The following is a 23,353-nucleotide window of genomic DNA, read 5'->3' on the forward strand; positions in this document are numbered from 1 at the left end:
ACTACAGCAAGTTTAGGAGTTTAGAAGTGAGAGGGACACAATCAATCTGATTTAACAGCTCAACATAGAGTGACACTCAAAAGATGAAATCTCAACTGACATGAGACACATGCAGACAAGCAGTGAAAGGAATACAATCTCATCTACCACGTTAAAACATTATAATGTTAAGATCTTATTTTGTTTGTCAGTATTTTACTGCTACTTGTTATACTGCGATATTATTTGTATTTTATTGGAAGTATCGATTTTTTAAAATATTTTTTTTCCAGTAAATGTAACATATAAATATTAAAATGCTAAATATATACATAGATGTTATATATATATATAAATCACACCTCGCTGGTGACCCTTGACCTATGTGATAACAATGTCACTGTAGATGCATTGTAAATTTTTATTTAAATATTAAATACGGACAGAAATGACACCGAAGGACGGATTTATTGTCATTTTTTATACAGATTTTTTTAATTGTTTAGTGAGAACAAAACGAAGCATTTTATAGTAGTGGTGGGGAAATATTTGTTTGACATATACATTGCAATTTTCCCATAATAAGGTTAAATATCAATATTAACGATCACTATTATAGCATATGTAGATGTTAAAGATGAGTTTAGATGATCAAAAAAAGCACAGCAGTTGCAAAAATTGCAAGTAATCTGAATCGCTATACAAATCTAAATGGCACTAACTAAACCAATATCGTCCCCGTCTTATTGTTCAGACTAAGATAAACTGCAAGGAGTGACAAGATGGCAGCTGGCGACATGACTGTTGTGTTGCAGGAGCATGTCAAAGCCTCATTAACGCCAAGAGGGCTTTTAATTGTTTGATAAAACTGAACATTGATCTGGAGAGGCAGGGGACACCCTGGAAAGACACCCACACAGCTGCAGTTCTCCCCACTAAACCCCCACAAGCTAAAAACATGACTCCTAAATTGCCTCAATGATGTAAAACTCCACGTGGAGAGGAAGGGGAAGACGTTTTTGACTGTCTTTCCCATTACTGACAGCAGCACAGGGGGAGTCTCACTCTGCCAGACATGCACCCCAGAGTGAAGCTAAGCTGCATGATTGACACCACTTAGGCTGCAGGCACTTCAGAGGAGAGGCATGTGTTGACAAACAAAACCATTTGGGTTTGAATTTCAAGTCTCCATCTCCCGTCTTCACCCAAGCAGCGCGCTCAACTCCAAGAAGGAAGAGATGTACATTTAATTTGGGCTCCATCCGCTGGAGGCTACTGAGCGCTGACACTTCAAAACTTTGGCAATTTACAAAGCAAAGGAGTTTCTTTTCTCGTCTTTTATTGCCACGACTCTCTGCGACGACTACAGCTGCAATCGCACCGGCTGTTTGTTAAACCGCTGCTATTTTTATCCCCAGAAGCAGACAAATATCAATGGCGGCACTCAGTCGTGGCACACTTTTAACTGAAATCCAATGAATATTTCGCACAGGCCGGGGCAAATCCCCAACAGTGATGGGCAAGAATAATCACCCACTCGCTTTTTGACACAAATCAAATGCCTCTTAAAGGTCAAAGATAAAGCAGGGGAACACATAAGGACAGAGACAGCGGTGATGAAGAGGGACAGAGAGAGAAAACAACAGACATCAAGACTCCCAGGGAGCGAAACAGAGATTAATCTTGCCATTGAGCAGCTGGCTGTGTTTCAAGTCATTACCCAAGTGCTTTCCTTTATTTTCCTTTAGCACGCCTGCTAGCACTGGCTGCACTCACACAGATGCATATTCGTCCACAAAGGCTGCCTTTTAATTTCATTTCAGCCTCTGAATGAGCACTTTGAGGCTGGGGTTTATGTATGTTAATGCACATCCTGAGGGGCTCCAGCGCGGTGACTGATCTCTTTCTGAGACACACAAATGTCAGTGTGTCGAAGGTCAGCGCCGCTGAATCAATCCACCAACAACTGATGTTATATTAATGAGATATGGCTAGATTTCCAAAGAACCGGAGAGCAAAACATGACTCTCCCATAAATGCCAAACATATACGTGTTGGTGAAGCAGGAGAAGTAATGTATGCAGAGGAGGAGTGTAGGTGGGTGAGGGGATGAAGGTTAATGGAGCTAGGATTTAACGCTCAGCGTAATGACTAATGGCCATTTGTTGGCTGCAAAGAATCGGTTCAGACAAGTTAGGAATGAAAAATTCAAGCTCCATGAAAGTTCTCCAGTGACCTGTATGAGCGCATAGTTAAGTCCCATCAACGTCTAAACAAGACAGACTTTGCTGTTAGAAGGGTATTTCAGCTGTTTTTAAACAGGAAGTGAAGCAAAAGTGTGGACAGACCAGGGCTTTCTTCAGCTCGGACCTTATCTGACAGGAGCAGGATGCACTGATGACCTGTCCAGGGTGTTCTTTGAAGGACTACAGCGCCACTCCAAGAGGCAGGAAATGAGTGATAAAAGGAGAGCATTTGTGTAAGGAAGCAATTAAAGATCAACTGACCGACTGCTGGGTGGGTTCCCTTTTGTTCTCCCCTACCAGAGTTTAAAAATTAAATCGGATTACTGACCTTATATATAGATACCAGTTTTGAGTGGATGATTCAATGTCAAGGTTTGTCGAATATACAGTATGTCTTCGTTTATTGAGTCACAAGTTAATAAATAAATAAACAACCATGAATGAATTTCCTAGCGCGACCATGTAGCTCGACTAAGACATGATTCGTTGGCTTGATAAACCATTACCTTCATGTTAGTAACCGTTAGTATGTTTGCTATGTTAGTCGACGCTCATGCCGGTGATCTCCAAAATTTGAAAATTTGAAAAATCCAGACTTTTAATGTTAATATTTGACATTGCGAGACATTTATAAAAGTTTGTAAAAACCACTGCATATCCAGCCAATGAAAACTTCCTTTAATACTTTTTCCAAACCATGCACATTAACCACAGCTGTGGAGCTAAGCTACTTCAGATGACTGGACCTATGAAATTATGGACAGTTCATTTGAGTACTACTATCACTACTACTTCTCAGCACAATATGAGCGCATTCATCATATATTTTCGTCATGCTTTTACGCAACTGGACAGATTCAGTTAAGGCTGCAAAATAACATATATATATATTCAAAAGGAACTAAATGATATACCTAAATGTTCTCTATCTGTATGTTCTCTCCATTTTTTATTTATACATTTCTGTAATGACATATCTTGGAGATATATAAAATGCCATTTTTATAAACAGATTTAACAGTAGCTGAATGTTCACCTTTTCTTTACAATTGGGGTTGATTATGAGCGCCGATGGATTTTAAAGAAAAAAATCCATGAATGAATCTGACAGCTCCATCGGGTCAGTTCGAATACAGCAGTGCTGTCACGTGGCAGCGTTCTGGGGTTCCCTGGATCAAAGACGAAGGCGAGAATGAGACACCTTTCCTGCTAGACACTCACAAATTAAACCACTACAAGCGCTGCCTCTTCACACATTAGCCATGTTTTCAGGGTTTCTTTGATAATTAACTCATAATTCAAGGCTCTTGTTTAATTTTGCATTCTCATTGCGTGGGCCCCCTCTCCATTAATTCACAAAGTAGGTCAGAAGTGAGTATTTTCTTTAATGAGAGGAGTAATGATATTGAAAGTTGGTGGAGCGGACTGAGCAAGGAGACATTGAATGAACGTCAGAATTGATGGATGATTAATATATTCATGGCAAGTGGAAGACGCATTGAGTAGCTGTCATATCTGTGATATCACCATGCCATAGAATTATGCAGACACTGGAGATTAAAAAAAGTGCCAGGGGAAAAAAGAAAGATGGGAATAAATACCTGCTCAAACTTCCTCAGTAGATCTTGCAAACTGAAATTCAAGCCGATCATATTGTCTTGGAGGTGTTTGCTACTTCCTGCAGTTTCTACATTTCCTCTACATGTCTGAGAGGCGCCAGCAAGCCTCCCTGTTGTCTGCAATCAAAAACCTGAACTTCAAAGCCTGAACAGTCTGGATCCACCTGAGCACGAGCCCACTTTCAGAGTTACAACACTGGAGAGGATAAGATCCCGCTGGAGGTTTGATTAAAGGCTGCGTAAACACTTCACACGCCCCACGGCAGCACCCGTGCAAGCGTGCCAGCGTGTGCGATGGACCAATCCTGCTACATGTTCCTAGCATTCTCTCCTAAAATAACAACTGCTCAACAAGCATGCTCCACGGCTTGGGCGGCGTTTGAAGGATGAGGGTGCAAAAGCTTGAGGCGGAAAGCTGAGTTCCTGCGGCGAGGAAGGGGTGCTGAAACTAGACTGTGAATCCAACAAATCTTGGGTGGAGGTCTGCGGAGTGGAGATAAGGGTTTTGTCTAGAGGGACGGGCAGACTTCATTCTTTAATCTGTTCAATTCCTCTTCTGCTCCTGGCATGAAGGAAGTTGTTAACACATCGTCCAAAAGGCCAGTTGAAATTGTTTCTTCTCTTTACAAACTCAATTCAGGCAAAAAAAAAAAAAAGGAGCACAAAATTTTATTTCCAACAGAGAGGGCAACTCCGTGTCTGCTTGTCTTTCGGGTCTCCATCCCAAGCCTGCTCTGGCTCCATCACACCCTCCTAATCATTGCCATGACTAGGCCACTTAGTCAAAGAATGCTTTCTTCTCTTTCTAGAGTTCAGGGCCACGTGTTCACCGTGAGCCTCCTTGAAGTCCCCATTTCAGGTCCACTCAAAATATCTTTCCTCAAAAGACTTCGAAAGAAGTATCCAAGCTGTGTGTACTGTTCATCGAGAGCGCTCCCTCTTGTGGAGTCCTGTACCCAGAGACGTCGCTCCAACTTGCAGTGGTCTCCCCATCCTGCCGGCTCACCTCGGTGGCTCTCCTCTGGCCACACTGGTTCACACAGCTGTTTATTATTTTAATCAGTATCCTCCCTTTCCCCTCCTCTCTCTCTCTCTCTCTACAGCTTTGTCCCCTAAACAAACTCAAATCACCACACACCCACTTCCTGAGGTTTGACAGGGGAAGGACTGTTGCGGGTTGAAATCAGATTGGTCATGTTTGTATAAAACTAGGCAGCGCAGTTTATTAAATGAGAGGGACTGTCCAGAAAAATGAGGCTGAAGTCAGACGGCTCAATAACCACATTGTATCAGGATAATGTTCAAAGTTCCGGGAAGACTTAAGAAGAAAGTGAATAACGTTCTTGATAACTTCTGAGAGTAGCAGCAATAGATGATCCCAGCGTCCCCAAAACAGCTACGACTGCGAAGTTAAAGCCCTAATGGAGACTTTACTTGATAAAGTTATGACACCACAGTCGCAGGTTTGTAGGATTCTCTCTCTTTGGTTGGATGGTTTGCTATGCACATTTAATTTCCCTGTGCTGTGTTGCCCTTGAGCAAGACACAAGGCATCAGTCTCACCTCGCTACCTGTCAACTTCAACTGTTCTACGGTCATAGGAACCAGAAGGACCGAAGAGCTTATGGAACTAACTGCCATTGATTATCACTATTATACATTTTTTTTATTCAGTTAGATTGAGGTAGCCATCAGTGGGACTAATTTAAAGTTATGTGTTGTGTGTTTTTCTTCCAGTTGTCTTCTTCCTAGAACAGAATTATCACAGAGACAGCAACAGGTTTCTAAAATTATTTCTTACGCAATTGCACTACACCATTTCAACATCAGTCGACGATGGCTAATAACAACATAAATGCTAAAAGCACCAACAATTTCAGAGTTTCTTCAAATAACAGCAAAACACAAACACCATTATCTGCTTTCTGAACTTCACCAACTCCATATCCACTCACATTTTAAACTCTTTCAACTATGAAACTTGCAATGAGGAAAAACATACAGAAAATAAAGAGCCAAAGAAACATTTAATGCGGTTGTTTTTAATAACAAACAAAACGTCTTCGTCCTTGGGGCAGGCTTAAATGGTTCACTAATCAAACGGGGGTAAAACGTGTGTGAGAGTAGGTTTCAGAGGAGTGTGTCGGCGGTCTTGGACACGGGACATGTGGAGAACATCAAAGACATAAAGACAGATGGCTGTCAGGTGGAAAGAAACACAAAGTACAAGACAACATTGCATATTCATGAGAGGCAGACTTTGAAGTGTACTTAGCTAATTCACAGCAATTACTGAATGTTTGCCCTTAAACTGTTTTTGCTGCCGTTAGCTGACAAATGTAAATAGTTTGGGGAATTTCTATTAGTTGATGTTATTTGACTCCTCGCTCGTGGGGAAGACTTGTTTATTTAATGGAGAGATGAGACCATGTTAACATGAATGGATGTGTCCAATTTGAGTCCACTTAATGACTGCTGAGAATAAAGAACGGCACATTATGAAACACTTCAGGAGCGTTGTAAACAAAGTCACACGTGCAGCTTTACGCTGGTAATAAATACTCCCTGCTGCTTTACAAGGAAAGGCAAGAAATATTGAATTTATTTTTGAAAGAAACACCAATGTACAAGTCTTTCATAACTTTCCGAAACGGTTTTAGAGCTGTTCCAAAGCTTCCTCTAATTTGGTCCCACATATAAGGGATCACTCATCCTCAATATGCATGAAACACACCATCTCATCTGACACTCCTTGGTGAATCTCAATTGCAGAACTGGATCCTTAACCTCCATGGACTTGGATCCACAACCAAGAGCCATCTTGACTTGGCAATCAAATCACACACTCCAGTTTGCGACGACAAACAATCTTATTTCTCCTCTCTGGAAAGTGACTGGAGCACTTCGCCAAGACTTCCTTCCTGATCCTGAACCCCCCTCATACTTGTGCCGAGCCACATTTCAGGTTCCTCATGCCAGAGTTTAATCGTCCTTAATACACACTAAACAAACATTACAATCCCACTTCTGACACCACTTGCCAGGGAGAAAGAACAATACATGACCTGGAACCCTGACCTTCCATTGTTCAAACCTGCAGATACACAACCCTGACCCTATTTAAACATCGTACACTGGGATAATTCACAAATCTGGGGAAGTGGAAAACAAGATGTGCGACACTCCTGTGGGAAGAACATAGAGAACAATAATAATAAATTCGGCTGCCACCATTCAACAACACTGATGGCCAGTATGGCCAATATTACCAGGCTCCGGATTTCGACCAAATTGTTGCATTTTTGTGACTGAATCTGGGTAAATGAAGTGGGACCCAGTCTGTGCCTTTTCAATAAGCATTTGCCAGGATGAAACAAAGCAGACTGTATTTGTTCCTGTATTCTCTAAATGTATCAACTGAGTTGCACTTAGTGTAGTACATATTTTTTCTGCAAATCCTCAGTGAATCCTAAATTTTGGGGCAGTTCTATTCATTCATCTTTTATATAAATCATTTATGCACATATTAAGTTTCATTTTACATTGAAAGTTCAAGCATTTTTAGTTGGGCATTAAAATACCCTGGCAGAGTGAAAAAAACAATCAGTCATTGTGATTAAAATATATTAATATTTTGGCCATAATAGTGCAGCCGTAGAAGAACCTGTACTGTCGGCAGACTACAACAAGAAAGAGCCTGTCTGTTCACATACTCAATCCCATGAGAGTAGGAGGTCACATTTCACCACCCTCTGAACCCTTGCAGACGTCCAGCATTCGACCACTGCAGACCCCGCTCTCGCGTGCATCGATCATTCTTGAATACGCATTAAACACACTGGCTTTACATCCCACTTCTGACATCATTCACCGTAGACTGTGGAGAGACCCTGATTGAAATCCCGGATCGGTGTGATAAGAGTGACTACAAGTCTGTATGTTGAATTGAAGTTGGGGAGGAAGAAGAAAGAAATATCTTCTAGTTTTAAAGGTTAGCTTTATGGCCCCGTATCGGAGGATTTTTTTTCACAACAAGCAGGTTTGGCTGCCTTCCACGGTGCAGATGATGTCAGCAACAGAAATGAGCACAGCAATAGTTTTCCCGACACTTATTTTAGACTCCAACTAATAATAGCAGCAGCACTGCCTGAGGGAAGCAGGGAAATGTGACAGTCAAAGATTCCCTCCAAAAAAGCGTGGGCAGAGGCAGGAGTGATTTCTGCTCGCTGTCTGTGATGCTGTCAAGAAGGAAATGATAGCTAAATAACTGTTGGCAAATCATAGCACTGGATCACAGACTCAGCAAATGAGAAGAAAAAGACACAAGCAAGGCCATATTGTGAAGAACTGTCCCGGTGAGGCTGAAAAGCTTCTCATCATCAAAGATTCATGAAGTCGGAGAGACGGTTGGCTTCCTGCCTGAACAACACACACAGACAGGGATCAATAAAGCTGCAAAAGTCTACGGGCATTCCTGAGCCAGTTCAGTCACTTCCAGTTACTGCCGAGTTTATTCTTCTGACGTAGGTCAAATAAATACTGATACTGCAGGGGACGCCGCCGGAGGCGCAGGTGAAATTCATGGGGACTAAAAGGTCACCAATAAGTCATTTCAATACTTTAATAACACGTCAAAATCACCTGGTATTGATAAGGAGAAGGGAGGCGGGGGATTTCATATGCAGACAGATAAAGGGGGGAATTGAAATTGATCAGGCAGCTGTGGCCTCATAATCAGCTATCGACTCTTTCAGTGCGGACACGCCACTTCAGATGACAGTGGGATTGAAAGACACAAGCCCTTAAACGCTAGTCATGACAAAAACATGAGTGAAGATGTTCAGTTGCATTTATATGAGGTGAGAAAATCGTTATTTAGGAACAAAGCCTGAGGGGAACCACCCGATTAGAAAGCATAATGGTCTCAGCTGCGGCGCAACAACGGATGTCACTTCAGTCAGGCAACACCTTCCAGAGACAATCTGGAAAAAAGATTGAAAGACTTGGACTCCGGTGTAAGAATTGCATCTTTGTCAGGCATTTATTAATACGAACCTTCAGAAAGCTCCAGCTCTTTTAGAGAGAGAAAAAGTTGGAAAAAACCTTAACATGTTTTCCAAATGGTTTTATGATGATGTCATTGGAAGGAGAGGTCAGTGTCAGAAGCTTGTCATGTGCAGCATGTGATTGAAAAGGACTACTAATATTTTTTTGGTTGCCAATTATAATGATACATTTATCCTTAAAAGGACAAAAGGTAAGTTATCTACGGGCATTTATCTACTAGAGAGGGAGGGAATAAATATTCCATATTCAAATTATAAGTGAACAATATTAAGGAAGCTATCGATACAATAAAAATTTAAAAAAATAAATAAAAATATCAAATATACAAAACAAGTGTGAAAAGCACCTATATAAGAAAAAAGGAGAGTCATTTTTTAAAAGGGGAAATTAATTTTAATGGCAGTTGACAAAAAAGAAAAATATTATCTTGATCAAATATTTTTAAAAGATAGGAAAGATTTTTTCCAAAGTGGAAAAAAGATGAGAATGAAATCTTGTGTGGAATCACAAGATTTATATAAAGCTAATATATATGCCTCTGTGAACAGTCAACAAAGATATTTAGACCTAGACACACTTGGACTAGAAAAGCCAGAGGCTGCTCCAACACATTCATCACCAATCCTCACTAGCACACTGTCTCTTTGAGGAAGCGGACTGTGGTGGCTATTCTGTCATCTTATAAATACAGCTCACACCAGTAATAAAAAGATAAAGCAGAAAACTGACGCGATGCTGACGGTGCCTCCAGCGTCGGCCGGGAAGAGAATACAATGAGCACGAGCACAACATCTGCTGCTTTCACTGGGGATGAAGTGGTTTTCCAGTGATGAACTGACTGTGTCAAGAGAGCGAAGGGACGAGGGAGCTAAAGCCACGTAGGAGGACGTGACCAAGACCCAAGTGCGAGTGGTGAAAGGCACTGGAGGCAGGACGGAGTAAAAATTAGATATTTAATAATTAAACAAACTGAATCACAACTGAAAGCGTCACCGAACCGGGAGAAACTAAGCAAAAACTGAATATACAATGAACAGAGAATAAACTACAAAAGGGAACAAGAAACACATGGAGACTGGGGAGAAACAAAACACTAAGCTCAGGGCACCAGGGTTAAACAGAGAAATCCAAAAACTAGCTAACAGAACAGGAGAAGCCGAACACAGGAAGAGACACGAGAACCAGGAGTGACTACAAGAGCTAGCAAACAGAACAAAAGAGGAGCCGAACACAGGGAGAGATACGAGAACCAAGAGTTACCACAGGGAACGAGAAGTCCAAAAAACACCGGAACGAGAGGAATAATCACAGGGACTTCCGGCAAACACAGGGAACAAACAATGGGATCAAAAACGGTCTGGCACACGTTGCTGGAGCCCAGGTGTTCTTGTAGACCACCAGTCATTAGAGGTCAATCGGCTCCAGCCGTGTGCCAAAGGAACAGAGGGGAAAAACCAAAACCAGGATTCGGAGCCTGGAAGCGGAGCCATGACAGACTGGATCCATTAGAATTTGGCTGTAACCATGAAGAAGACTGCACTGAGAGAAACCTGCATTCACACACTATTTGTTCCGAGGACATATCAGACGTGAACATACTGTAAAGTGTATGTTAAATCGAGTGATCTCGCACCAGCAGAACCCTCAAAAACAATGACGATGATGAGGTCCAGATTGATGAGTCATGACCCAACACATTTGTCGCCTTGAATTACACACACTGTTTATAAAACACACATTTCCAAGCACCTTGAAATCTCTCGAGTCATAAAAGTGGCCCCACAACCCTGCACATGTTTACAGTAGCTGTTTTATTGAAGCAGGTACGACATTCATTCTCCCTCCTCTGTCTCTGAGACAATTTATTAGGAGTCACACACTGTTTAGCGCCGGCAAGAAGCTTCTAAATTGTTCTAAGACCTCACCGGGGCCATGTTGGTGGAGATCCAGCTAAGAGCCAGCACACATTACAACAAGGTGCGCATTGACAAAAGTGCTTTATCGACCACACATACGGCTCTGCAGGGATTTGAATTTGATAGATGGACGACAATTAGAGCCTCATTTCAGTTAAAAATCTATATGTAATACAGTTCTCGTTGATTGAACGAAGGCATGGATCGATGCTCACAATCATCTGCTGCTTTATTCAATGCCAGATTTCATCTCAGGACTGCACATGTGATCAAAGACTGTGGCCCAACTCAGTGGGCAGTGGGTTTTTTTTGTTATCCATGACAAATGCTGTGATTCTTAAAAATAAACAGGGAGGGTCTCAGTGTGACGGCATTCCGTTCTGCCACACACTCATGGGACGCTCCCTTGGGTGGGACCCAAACAGAGTTGCAGTCCAGGGCAAAGATAAGAGCAGGGCAACCCCAGGGACGAGTTCAAAAATGGATTCTCATATAGAGAAGCATTCAGTTTATATGGAGTAGATAATGGAATTAGTAGAACACACTGACACTGAGCCATACGTTCATGGTGACTAACACATTGCTTTTCCCTTATGTGTAGTAAAATCATAGTCATAAATTTCATAAAAAAAACACCAATTCAGCAAAATATTACCTGATCCTTTAGACTGTGTGTAACTCAAGGCTCACAGGCCGAATCTCACCCGCCACAATATTTTACGTGGCCCATTGGGGCCTGGAGTTTGTGCAGTAGTTGGGAAAACACATTATGCAAGTAAACATCACACTCAGGAATAGTTAGATGAGGAATATTAATAACCACGCAGTGATGAAGGAGGACATGACGAAGACACCTGAGGCGCATCAAGAAAGGTCTAGGTGTCGGAAGAAGAGGAAAAATGAAAGCCTCCCACCACCAGACGCAGATTTTCTTTTTCAATTGTAACAATCTGACCTACCAAAGTCATTCCTAGATGTCGGAGAAGAGCTAAACTGAACAAGTTGGTAGGAAAGCTAAAGCAGGAACAACGCACTATCGGACCTTACCATCAGGTCAAATCTCCTGAAATGTTGTGTTGCCTTGCGTGTTCACACACACATGCACATTCAGGCATGAGGCGATCAGTAGGATACGTTATAATATCACACATCAAGTTGGCCTCCGCCTACATTCCAGCACTCTCTTCCCACTGTTGTTTTCTTCCCTTTACCCAATTAGTTTATCGCCTAGGGAAGGTGAATGAGCTGTCCAAGCCTTCACAGGTGACTCTGTGTGAGCGGGACCCCCCACCACCTCTATAACAACAAGCTGACGTGCGGATTATTAGTCTGGGAGATGTTTATAAGACAGCAGCTTAGTGGCTCTTCGCAGCAGCACTCTGATGTCGTCACTCACTGCTCTTCAAACAGTATTAAATAACAAAAAAAAACATTATTTTGTTTTGTTTTAATAGTAAAGACGAGCACCAATAATGCATTTTTAAGACAATATCCTGGATGGGAGATTTTCACTTTTTGGTGATCACTTCTGACTCTCTGTCATGATGGAATATGTATGTATTTAAAGGAATAAAATACCAAAGATCGGATGGCAAAAAAGCACACGTTACACATGTACATGACAAAAGCAATGAACAGAAAGCAGAAAGCAGAAAGCAGGCTTCTCATGAATGTTTGATGTGGTGGTGCTCAGGCCTGGGAGCAAGACGACAACAGGCTTTAATTATGAATATTACTATCCAAATGACTGTATAATTGGCCCATTAAGTTTTTATTTATGTTGAAATTATACTTCATTTGGTCATAATAATATTTAGAAAACAAATCTTTCAAAATACGCATATAATGATGCGGAAAATAAAAATTTGAAAATAAATAGGATTTTGTTGTCTTTTGGAAAATAAAATAAAAAAGCTAACATGAGAAGACAAAAAGAAAATCAAAAATCACATGACTTCACATGAATCCAGTATAATATTAGAAACAACATTCATTTATTTGTATTTTTGTGCCCATGTTTCTGCTTTTATATTCACAAGAGGGAACAAAAAAACGACCCATTGCCAGTCTTTAAACTGCACTAGAGCAACTTCTCCAGCCACTTGTGACGGTATAAAAGAACAGAGTGAAAGGTCCAGGTCACCATCGTTGTGAAACAATCACTGCACAAAAGACTGACATTTCCTTTTCACCTGCAAGATAAACCACTCCTTGTGAACAACATGTCGACTACGCCGCAAAACAAGCACCATCTTCACAGCGAAGCAACTCAATTACACTAATTAGTCAGAGAGAAACAAACAACAAGAGTGCAAAAGAGAGCGTGGAGCTGAGGTGCTAAGTGAGAAAACAAGGTGTTTATGTGTGTTTGTGCAAGTGAGAGTGCGTGTTTTTACAAGTGTGCCACTTTAATAACCAACCACTGTGTGATGTGGAAGAAGTCAATGAACAAACAACAGATGCTTCCATCACTGAGGAGCAGGAGTGAGCAAAGTGAGATGAAACTGGAGGAGATTTGGGAGCAAAGTGGCCTCGTCTGAACCAACGTGGCGGCTTCAGATCTCAAATTAAGATCTGTGGGTAGACGAACAGAGATGGCAGACACGCCGGGTCAGTCCTCAGGCATCACCACTCACACTCACACACCTAGAAGAAGAATTAGATAAACATTATGTAAGTGTGTCACACGTGGTCAATCCATTCCAGGGTCCCAAAGAGGCTCTGAGTCACGGTGTGTCATCATCAACAAAAGTTTAGTTCGCCGTTTGACATTTGAAAACGATAAAGTGATGAATTACGGTGACAGAAAGGCACTGATGATATTGAAGAGACATTTGTTCCGTGAAAACAGACCGACGTTGGGTGGCGGCCGTAGCACTTTAAGTAAAGAGGCCCAGACTTTTCTAACGCTGGATATCTCTCCAGTGTGTCCTCGAACACCTCACCAGGGAGGCATCTCACATAGCCATTTGCTTCAGTCTATCTCCAAGAAGGATGAAAAAAAAAAAAAGCTTCAGATCCTCCGTGAACTAGTCACATGTCAAACTTAAGGCTTAGGGGCCAAATCCGGCCAAGTCATCGCATGTGGCCCACTAAAGTGATTAGACAATTTTTGTCGCAACCATAAATCATAAATGTTGAACTAGAACTGAAGAATTCCAAGGTTTGATGCAGGAGGAAGGGAATTTAGTGAATAACAGGACAGTGGACAGATGTTATGAGATGACGTCAATGTAGTCCTGTTTCTATAGATCCTTCTTTCCTGTTATAGAGTACTGCATTTAATATTTCGGTTTCATGTGTAAATGACACACAAGAAGGTAGTGCATCATTCAATCCATCGCTTTCAAACTCCATTTGCCTCCTCCCCATGAACCAGACAACAAGTTACTTTGACTCCTCCACAAGGGGCAAAGATTCAACAATCAAGAGGAAAAGAATCTCCTTGATGCTCCTCATGCATCACACAATTCAAGAGAGGAGCAAATAAATGAGATTTACGGGACATTAAAATGCTCCAGGAAAGGTTTCCACACAATAAAAAGTCTTTAATTTGGAAAACTACTTAGCAAAGAAAGAAGCTTTTAACATATTATCTGTCAACTACCGATTTGTAACTGTCCTCTCATTTAGAACAGACTGTGCAGCATCTTGGCTCGCAGTAAAAGCATCTTCCATCAACTTTGCCTTTGTCCTCCCAACGATTAATAATCCATTACTTAAACAGTCTAAATGTTTTACAATACAAAACAGACCTGCAGCAAAGCGTACTCCATTATTTAAAGACCTTAACAATGGAATTTGGAGGCGGAGACTCAAATATCAATACAGATTTTGGCGATGTGCCTTCACACATGAAAGATTATATCTATTTCTGGCTTTACATTTTTTGTTTTATCCATGTATGAATTTAAGATTAATAAGTGTGTTTGCATGAAATTTTACAAAACTCAACAGTGCAACCATGAAATGTAAAATACAAATCAAGCAAGGTCAAAATGAATGTGCTGAACAATATTTGGCCCAACATTGTGAATAATGTAACTAACACGCATCAAATCTGAAACGGAGGCCTGCGCCAATATTCATGACGGCTTTTTAATCTGTAGGCGATGCTTTAATCCGTGTAAATGAGGAAACACATATTCAATAGCAGAGTGAGCGTCAGATCAAAGGCTTGTCCTATTTCAACCATAAACATCCTTCTCTAGCATGAACACTGACACACCATCTCCCAGCCAACACCCGCGTCACGCTGACTGTTCCCGTCACACCAAGCAAGTCCAACTCGCCCACATGGTAAACTGCACGAATGAATGGGGGAAACGTCAGGTTCAATGTGGGCCACAGTATTGATGAATCTGTGATTCACGTCGACAAACTGATGATTAAGCACTTCGATATTGACTCAGTCGTGTGCTGAGGGAGACTGGACGTACACAAACTATAGGTAGTGTATCACTGGAGCCGCAGTAATCCTCTGATGATTTGTAATCTCCTTGTTATAATCCACTCATATAATATTCAGAGCACTATAGGAATAAGCACACTGTTTGAAATCACTCCGAAATGAATGGCTGAACCCAACTATTCATGGATTCCACTTCTGTAAAACAACTGTGACTGACTTTTGGAGTTTGGTCGTCTTTTCTAGGTGGACATGAACACAACGAGGCAGGTCTTCGCCTCTGAATGACCCGGAAGGAAAGACATGATGCAACAAGAAAACAAGTCCAAGGAGAGTTGAAGCGTGTTTGACTGGCTCCGCAAATGTCAGTACCTTAATGGCTTTAATAGACGGACAACCAAAAATAGTTGCTCCGCTCTTACTTCTACTTGATAATCGTAGGTGTCATTTAGTTCCTACTTGGAACTCTAGGCAGGACATTAAGGCAGTGAGGAACCTATTTTACTCTCTGTCCCATGACAGAATTACTTGTTCATGTCACCATTTTCCAACTTCAGTTGGAATGATCTAATGAGGACCATCTCCTCTAAATCTGAGACTATTATGAAGAAGCTGAAATGTCCCTGAGATGAGTTTCTTGGTCAGGAGCAACATCGGAAAAAAGGAGCCAAAACGCACGCAAGAGACGTGTGAGAAGTTCAGCCATCCAGGTGAGACTCGCATAACCATCACTGACATTTAACTGAACTGAGAAGCTGTGATGCTAAATCTAAGAGGTCCCTTTAAATCCTAATAAGGATGCAACACGACACGCTTAAAAAAAAAAAAATACTTGTTTCCATTCCATGGTGATCGACAAAGCCTCGACAAACAAAACATGTAATAAATTGAAATCATTGAGGCTGCTATGTTGGACAATAAGTTGGACTCTAAAATTAGGTTCAGCAAACAACTCTCGGCGGTGAAGAGAACAAAACGGTTGCCTTGAGCCCTGAAAGGGTGAGCAACAAAAGGTGATTAGTCACCGGTGTGGGCTGCCAGCTCCTCGTCCCACTGAGAAGTTTTATATCCAACTGAGCAGGACACAGATATGGGTTCTGGAGCGAAGACTGCTGTGATATTTAAAGACATAAGAGTGGATCACTAAGTGTATGATGAGAGATCAACTTGTACTGTAGCGGGACAGACTTTGCCTCAGATTGTAGTTAGGTGTAAAAGCCAGCACAGACAAACCTTCGATGCGAGTCAGACGAAAATAAAATAACGCACCGTCGGCCAGTCTAATGGCAGGATGTGATTTAGACTGCGGCCCCTCCGTTGGTCCACTTAACCCTGACTGGGAGAGTAGTGATGCAGTAATGGCTTTGACTTAAAGCCTGTTCTCTAAATCACACACACAACACTTGGAGTGTGTGTGTGTGTCCGTCAAGCTTTTGGCTAACACTGATCATCACACCACTTGTCCCTGGTGGGAGTGGAGACAATCAGATGCTCCAAGGTTTCATACACCTCCCATCCATCAGCAGTAAACAAACACAAGTGCACAATGAACGTATTGAACGCGATGCCCAAGACTAATGGCCGTCATCACACAGGCCACTCTGACAAGGAGTCTGCTATTGATTGAAAACAAAAGAAGAGCTCAGAGAAAGTGCACTTTTCCGTCTTATTTGTACCTTCTTTGGAGGGACAGGAGCAGCTTCCACGCAGTGCAGCAGGTCTAATGGAAGTGCTCCTCAGACTGAAGGTGCATTCATGAAAACATGTTCCATTACCAGCGCTCTGTCCAGAGCTACACAACAAAGCAAATATCCTCAACCACACAGTTCCCCCGCGACGTGTCAAAAATAGTAATATTTTTATTATCCATATTATTTTTGAACATATTCCTTTGTGGTCTTTCAGGACTGAATAACTGGTTATTATTCAACAACTATCTTTGGTCATAATTCCTGTTCTATCCCCACTATTCTGCTGACATTTTTACCGCACAGAAATTCATGAATATTTATGAGCAAAAGATCAAACACACGCTCTGAATGCATCAAAATGTTAATATACATTATGTTACAATAAACTACCTCTCATAAACACAGAAAAGAATGCAGCAGAAAAGACAGCTGAGGGGCAAATCAACTTTTAGAATTCATAAACTGTGAAATAGTGCAAGTCGACCCACAAGGACCTTAAATCAACACCTAGATGTTAAATGTGAAAACCTCCTGCTCTAGTATTATTGAACCATGATGGAAAAGTCAATGCACTCTGTGAGTGTTTCATGAAGAATTATGATTTAAGAGGATTAACAGTAGTAGAAGTAGTGGTAAGAACTAGTAGAAACTATGGAAAAAGTCACGATTAAATTATGATTAAAGCAGTCATAGTTGCAATAATAGTAAAAGTAGTACCAGCCGGATTAGAAAAAACACTAGTAATAGTAGTAACTATTGTTGTAGTACAAGTAGTAACTGCAATATTTATAGTAGTGATGGTTAAAGAAGTAGTTCTTGCAGTAAAAGTAGTAGTAGTAGTCCTAAAAGATGTCACAGTTGTACTAATATTTGCAGCACCGGTAGTGATTTAAGCAGTCATAGTTGCAGTAAAAGTAATCAAAGTAGAAGTAGCCGGATTAGAAAAAACACTAGTAATAGTATTAACTACTGTTGTAGTACAAGTGGTAATTGCAATATTTATAGTAGTAATTGTTAAAGAAGTAGTTGTTGCAGTAAAAGTAGTAGTATTAGTACTTAACATTGTGGGAGTAGAAGTACTAATTGCAATATTTGCAGAGGTTGCCATTGCTAAAGTAGCAGTAGTTGCAGCAAAAGTAGTAGTAATTGAATTAATAGTAACAGTAGTAGAAGTAGAATTAGAAGTTGTAGTGATGGTAGAAAGAGGATTAACAGTGGTACATGTGGTGGTAAGTTTAATAGCATTAACTGCCATATTAACCAGCTGAAGACATTTCAATACATATATTTGGACATAGAGGTACAACTAGGATTTGAAATACTATGTAGTCGTCGCCAAAGCAATAGTAGAAGTTAAGGTTATCGTTGTTCAAGCAGCAGCAGCAGCAGTCAGCTGCTGTCCCAGAATTTGTAGTGTTGTTGTGATGCACCACAATGAGTATCAGTAGCAGTAACAGTATAAAGACTCACAGCTGTAGTAAACACATGGAGGGCTGGTGGTGGCTCTCGCAGCAGTGACTTACACAAACTCACAGGAACAAAACAAGACTCCAGTTCATCCTGTGAATCAGCAGCCAGCAGAATTTCTCCGGCAGTCGACGCGTGACAAACTGCACAGCGGCCGTCCACGTCTGAGTGTCAGCACCTTGCTCATTAACATAAACAACTGAGCTGAGTAATTATATGATTAGCAGCACACTATGGAAGGTTGGAGTCCCGAATTGATTCACTTGGTTCTTAATGGCTGATCCTGTCAGTCTGTGTGTAAAAATAGAAGCCACTGAAAAAGTCTGCCTGAGTTCAGGCAGCTAAATGGAGCGGCAGCGGAGAAAAACCCTGGTACTTTCTATGATTGCTTTGTATTCCAATTTGAAGAAAAAGAAATACATAATGGCCCGAACGATATTCCACGGACACAGCTGCAGGCTAGCACCCATTTACAGTGACCATTTTTCCTTTCCAGTTCGCTCGCTTTAAACATTCAGATGCAAGCAGAACAACATCATTAAACCACACAGAGTTTCGTAAAACAAGCCATCAACAACTTTTGATATGGAGTAAATGTATCGCAGCGCTCGCATCATTCCATCACATTGGCGATTGCGTTGACTGTTTTGTGGCATACATAATAGTGTCAACATGATTCGGTGACAACAAACATCGTTCTTCACTTATTATTCTCCGAAATAATCAAGCAAAGAGCTGCACATTCCAGCTTGGTTAATGACCAGGACCATTATCTTTCATTGTGACTTGAAAAGGAAAGGAAATATGATAAAAAGGTCAAACACAAAACAAGTTATTTTGTTATCTTTAGCCTGATCGGTTATGCCGGTGGTGTCATGCTGCTTGGCGGTGAGACACGCAGTAAGGATGAGACTTTGCAGAGACTCCAGTTAATCCTTTCATTTCCATACCACATCTCTCTTGGTTCAACAAATTCAAGCCGCCCAGACAACACGGTTCAACCATGTGTGAAGGAAGCGGCACGCAAAACGCCAGCTGCGAACTCCTCTAAAAGGCTTTTGGTGTGGGGAAATAATTATTCTAATGCACAACATCGAGCGCACGGCAGTTTTACTGTGATTGGATCCATTAAAATATGCGAGCTGGACCAACAAACAGTGATTTGAAGCCAAACTATAAGCCATGTGGCACGCTTGGAAAATTGCTGCAATTTGTTTCTCCTGATCAATCGCTTCATACATGCCATGATTTTATTTCAATTATCTCCAGAGTCTAGTCGATTTTATCGTACAGATCCAGTTGCCTGAAAAGAAAATAAGGTCACTCAGGGTCGCGGGGCTGTAATGTGCTTCAGGGTTTTGTGTGGTCAGCTTTTCATTATGAACCTTGACACAAACAGCAGAGGCCAAATTACTGTGGTGTGTTTCTAATGTATGTGCAGGGGAGGATGGCACTTCTTCTGCCTTTTATTTTCCTCCTATCCGCGCACGGCTCCCTTTACTCCTTGCTTTCCACAGTCACCGTCATGGCAACCGAAATCAGCAGGTTGTTGCTTGCGTGTTATTGCGTGTATCTTAAGCTGTACACTATCACGCCGCCACGACTCAATCTCAGCGTACGAGCCAAGACTGAACTGAAACACACAATGCCATTTTGTAATAAAGCAAAGTGATGGGAGATTTGCATCATGCAGGGTGTACTTTAAATTCACATGCATTCATCAGGACACAAACTGGCGACCTGACACTCCATTATGATGATTACGCACCAGCCAGTGCATTAGTCTGCTCAGATAATCAGCCAGTGGGAGATTGCACACACACAAAAAGCCCTAATGAAGTGCAATCCACTGACTCCAACATTTAATATTCATTCACATTTAAAGGGAGAGCAAACATTGCAGGAAAAGGGGGAAATTCCTCCCTGAGTTGTGACTGCTTTCTTAAAAACCTTGTATGGATGAGCTCATTCCTCTTGTAGCGTCTTCCTGCAAGGGTCACCTCAACAGATCAATATTCTCTACCTCTGTCCCTCACACAATGTGTTGGTCTTTCACACTGCATGCCCTTCATCCTTGGCCTTCAACTTTCACTGCCATCAGTCCTCATTCATCGTCAAAACATTTCACCTTCCAAGTCTCCAACTGCTTTTTCCCACTGAAATTCACAGCTTTTAGTAACAGCAACCCTGATCTCCATTTAACTTGTTTCTGAAGATCAGATGGTTATTAGATCACAGCTGAAGTGCAACCTGGCATTTGCATGTCTCATGTACACACTCCATAGCACTGAGTTGCAAGGACAGTGATTCAATGCTGGGGAAAAAAGGCAAACATTTTTGTTCTATTTACTTCAAGCTGAAGACAATCTGTGGCCCTAGAAACCTGATCCGGGGTTGGATTTTTCACAAGAGCTGCAGTAACCTGTGCCACAAACAGGACAACCCTGCGTTGACTCAAACTACTCCACACATTATAGACAGACAGCTAGTCTGTAGAGTTGTCTGGGGCTGGGTTTGAACACTCAACCTTCTTGCTGTAAACCTAACCACTACTCAACAGTCCAACTACTTTTTACATAGTTTATTTTACAACCAATGTTCACTCCAGTCTCCAATAGCTAAAATGTGTTGAGTCTTGGATCCTTTGAAACATCCTGTGAGCAAGCACCTAACACAATCTAGGTTGACACTTTCTTAGTCAGTCGCAGATCTTCATTAGGATTTCAATTTTGTTGTCAGAACCTGTTAGATTTTAAAAAGCGAAAAGTGTTATATTGCATGATTCACCTAAACACTTAGAATATGAAGGTCACACAACACAACGTTATGGCTGTGAAATGTGCAACTGCTGAATAAGCATCAGTTGCCTCCAATTATACTACTACTACATCTTGAAGTCGGCTGATCCCTTTGTAAAGTTGTTTCCTTGATGTTAACGTTGACTTGTTTCTTTGATAGAAACAAATGTTAATGCGCTCACAGCAGCAGTGTCTGTCTTGGCTTACAAGCACTCAGGTTGTTATCTGATCTGTTGTGTGTGTGTCTGTCTGTCTGTGTCTAACTGGTGGGAGATTAGCTGAGAGTTGAGGCAGAAGGTCAAACGAACTGTATCACGGTCAAAAGCGAAGACACACAGAAGGTCAACAGGAGGAAGGAGGACTCGGATCGATGGAGCGCGCTTGTCAATTCCCCTGCCAGTCATTTGGAGTCCATGTTACTGTCCAGAAGGGATGGGCCCAAAATGGGCTATAAATAGAGCAGGAGGCGGTGGAAGGAGGACAGAGGACAATTATTACACCTCATCCAGAGGTGGCTTCGTTTTGGGTGACCGTCGTTTCCCAATGTGCTTGATGGCAATTACGCGTCTCTCTGGCGTGGAGAACATTAAGCCATAATTAAATCTTGATGAACTCCAGCTAATGGACTAACTTCAGAGGGAACACCCAGAACTTGCACCTAATTGATGGCTATGGCATTGTCAGGACAACAAATTCTGGACACATAAAAATGAAAATAGAAATGGAGTCATAAGTTACAGCGGCCGAAATAGACGGTATTAATGGAGAGCTGGTTTATTGGACCTGAAGCAACCATTTCATGTATTCTGTGACACCAAGTCTGCTCCTCACGGAATCTAAGGGAAGGTGCTTTGGGTATATGAGGCATGAACCCCACCAACAGTGGCTACGCAGACACAGACTCAGCAGAGTTTAGTAACAGTGATGGCTTATGACTGGTGCAATTTGGCGGCAGTAGTGTTGTTTCTCAAGTGAAAGGCTAACCTACATTTACAGCTGTAAACCTTTGATCTTTCTTCACTTACCAATATATGTAGATGAAGATGCAAGCCACTTGTGTCGCCAAGACTGACCCCACTCCCACCTCCACCGCCAATAGATGGAGAAGGCCAGAGAATGGTCAACGCTCATCTGAGAGAGGCTCAGTGTAGAGCAGCTGCTGCTCCATATCAGGAGAAGTTAGTTGAGGTGGCTTTAACAACTAGTGAAGTCCCTGACTGGCGAGCTCTCGCCTTACACAACAGGGAGAAGACTCGGGGCAGACCCAAGGCATGTTGGAAAGACTCTGACCCTTGCTTGCTGGGGAAGGTCCACTATGTTCCCAGTAGAGCTGGAGCTTCTTAAGAGAGGCAGGACTCTCTTTTGTGCTAAATTATGTTTCTCCTAGACTTGATTTTGATCACTTAAAGTAAAAAAGTAACATTTGGCAGAAACTTTCTCATGATGAATAACAAAACAAAAACTCGTGCTTTTGTAAATAAAGGACAAAAGACACGCAACATTAGCTATAATTGGAACGAATCCTGCGGCAGATGTTTTTAGACTGAAAAAATAACATCTCAAGAAAATGGTCGCTCAAATAAAGCGCATCAAGGGATGGCGCTATTAGTTTTGACAAGTTAGCTGTTATCATCTGCAAGGGTTTGTTTCTTCTTGGAACAGCACGGATCTGTGTTCTGTCATTCCGCCCCTGATGTCTTTTTCACATTGTGAGGAAAATGACAAGACAAAACAGCTCATTAAAGAGACAACGGACAGTAAATCAACAATGGAGTCGACACTGACACTACATGAGCCTTATGAAAAGGAATCTTGTTTCTTCCGCCACCAAAAACGGGGCACGGTCCTGGCGAAATGTTAGAACAGCATGTGGCTCTCACGAAACGCTTGACAGCAATTTCTTTAATGACAATTTAATTAGGGTCATTAACAAAATTGAATTAGGGGGTTGAAATTAATAGATTAGCTGTGACTGTAATAAACCATGCGGCGCTTTATTTTAAAGGACCGACAGGAAAATACTGATAGCAGCGCTTGGTCTAATTGTTTGCCCTTTTCGATAAATAAAGAGGAAAGCAGACGCCCTTCTGTCCCTTTACGCTCATTACCAATCATTTGAAGCTTCATTTCATTCCATAAACACCAGCACAGGACTCTGGACT

The 23,353-nt window shown here is 41.6% G+C and overlaps 1 protein-coding gene across 6 annotated transcripts in view; it reads right to left on the reverse strand.

Moving 5' to 3' along the window:
- The window catches only part of utrn (utrophin), a 140,055-nt gene that overhangs the window by 56,190 nt on the left and 60,512 nt on the right, over positions 1 to 23,353 (reverse strand). Inside the window, exon 1 of one of the 6 annotated variants that reach the window (XM_053881369.1) lies at positions 3,827 to 4,988. The exons of the other annotated variants lie outside the window; for them this stretch is intronic. Within the exon in view, the coding sequence (XP_053737344.1) occupies positions 3,827 to 3,877 (51 nt within the window). The 5' untranslated portion in view covers positions 3,878 to 4,988. Of the gene's footprint in view, positions 1 to 3,826; positions 4,989 to 23,353 lie in introns of those variants that run through there. 6 annotated transcript variants of the gene reach the window in all.

The sequence above is a fragment of the Synchiropus splendidus genome, chromosome 12, assembly GCF_027744825.2.
Source record: "Synchiropus splendidus isolate RoL2022-P1 chromosome 12, RoL_Sspl_1.0, whole genome shotgun sequence".
In the NCBI taxonomy this organism is placed as follows: domain Eukaryota; kingdom Metazoa; phylum Chordata; class Actinopteri; order Syngnathiformes; family Callionymidae; genus Synchiropus; species Synchiropus splendidus.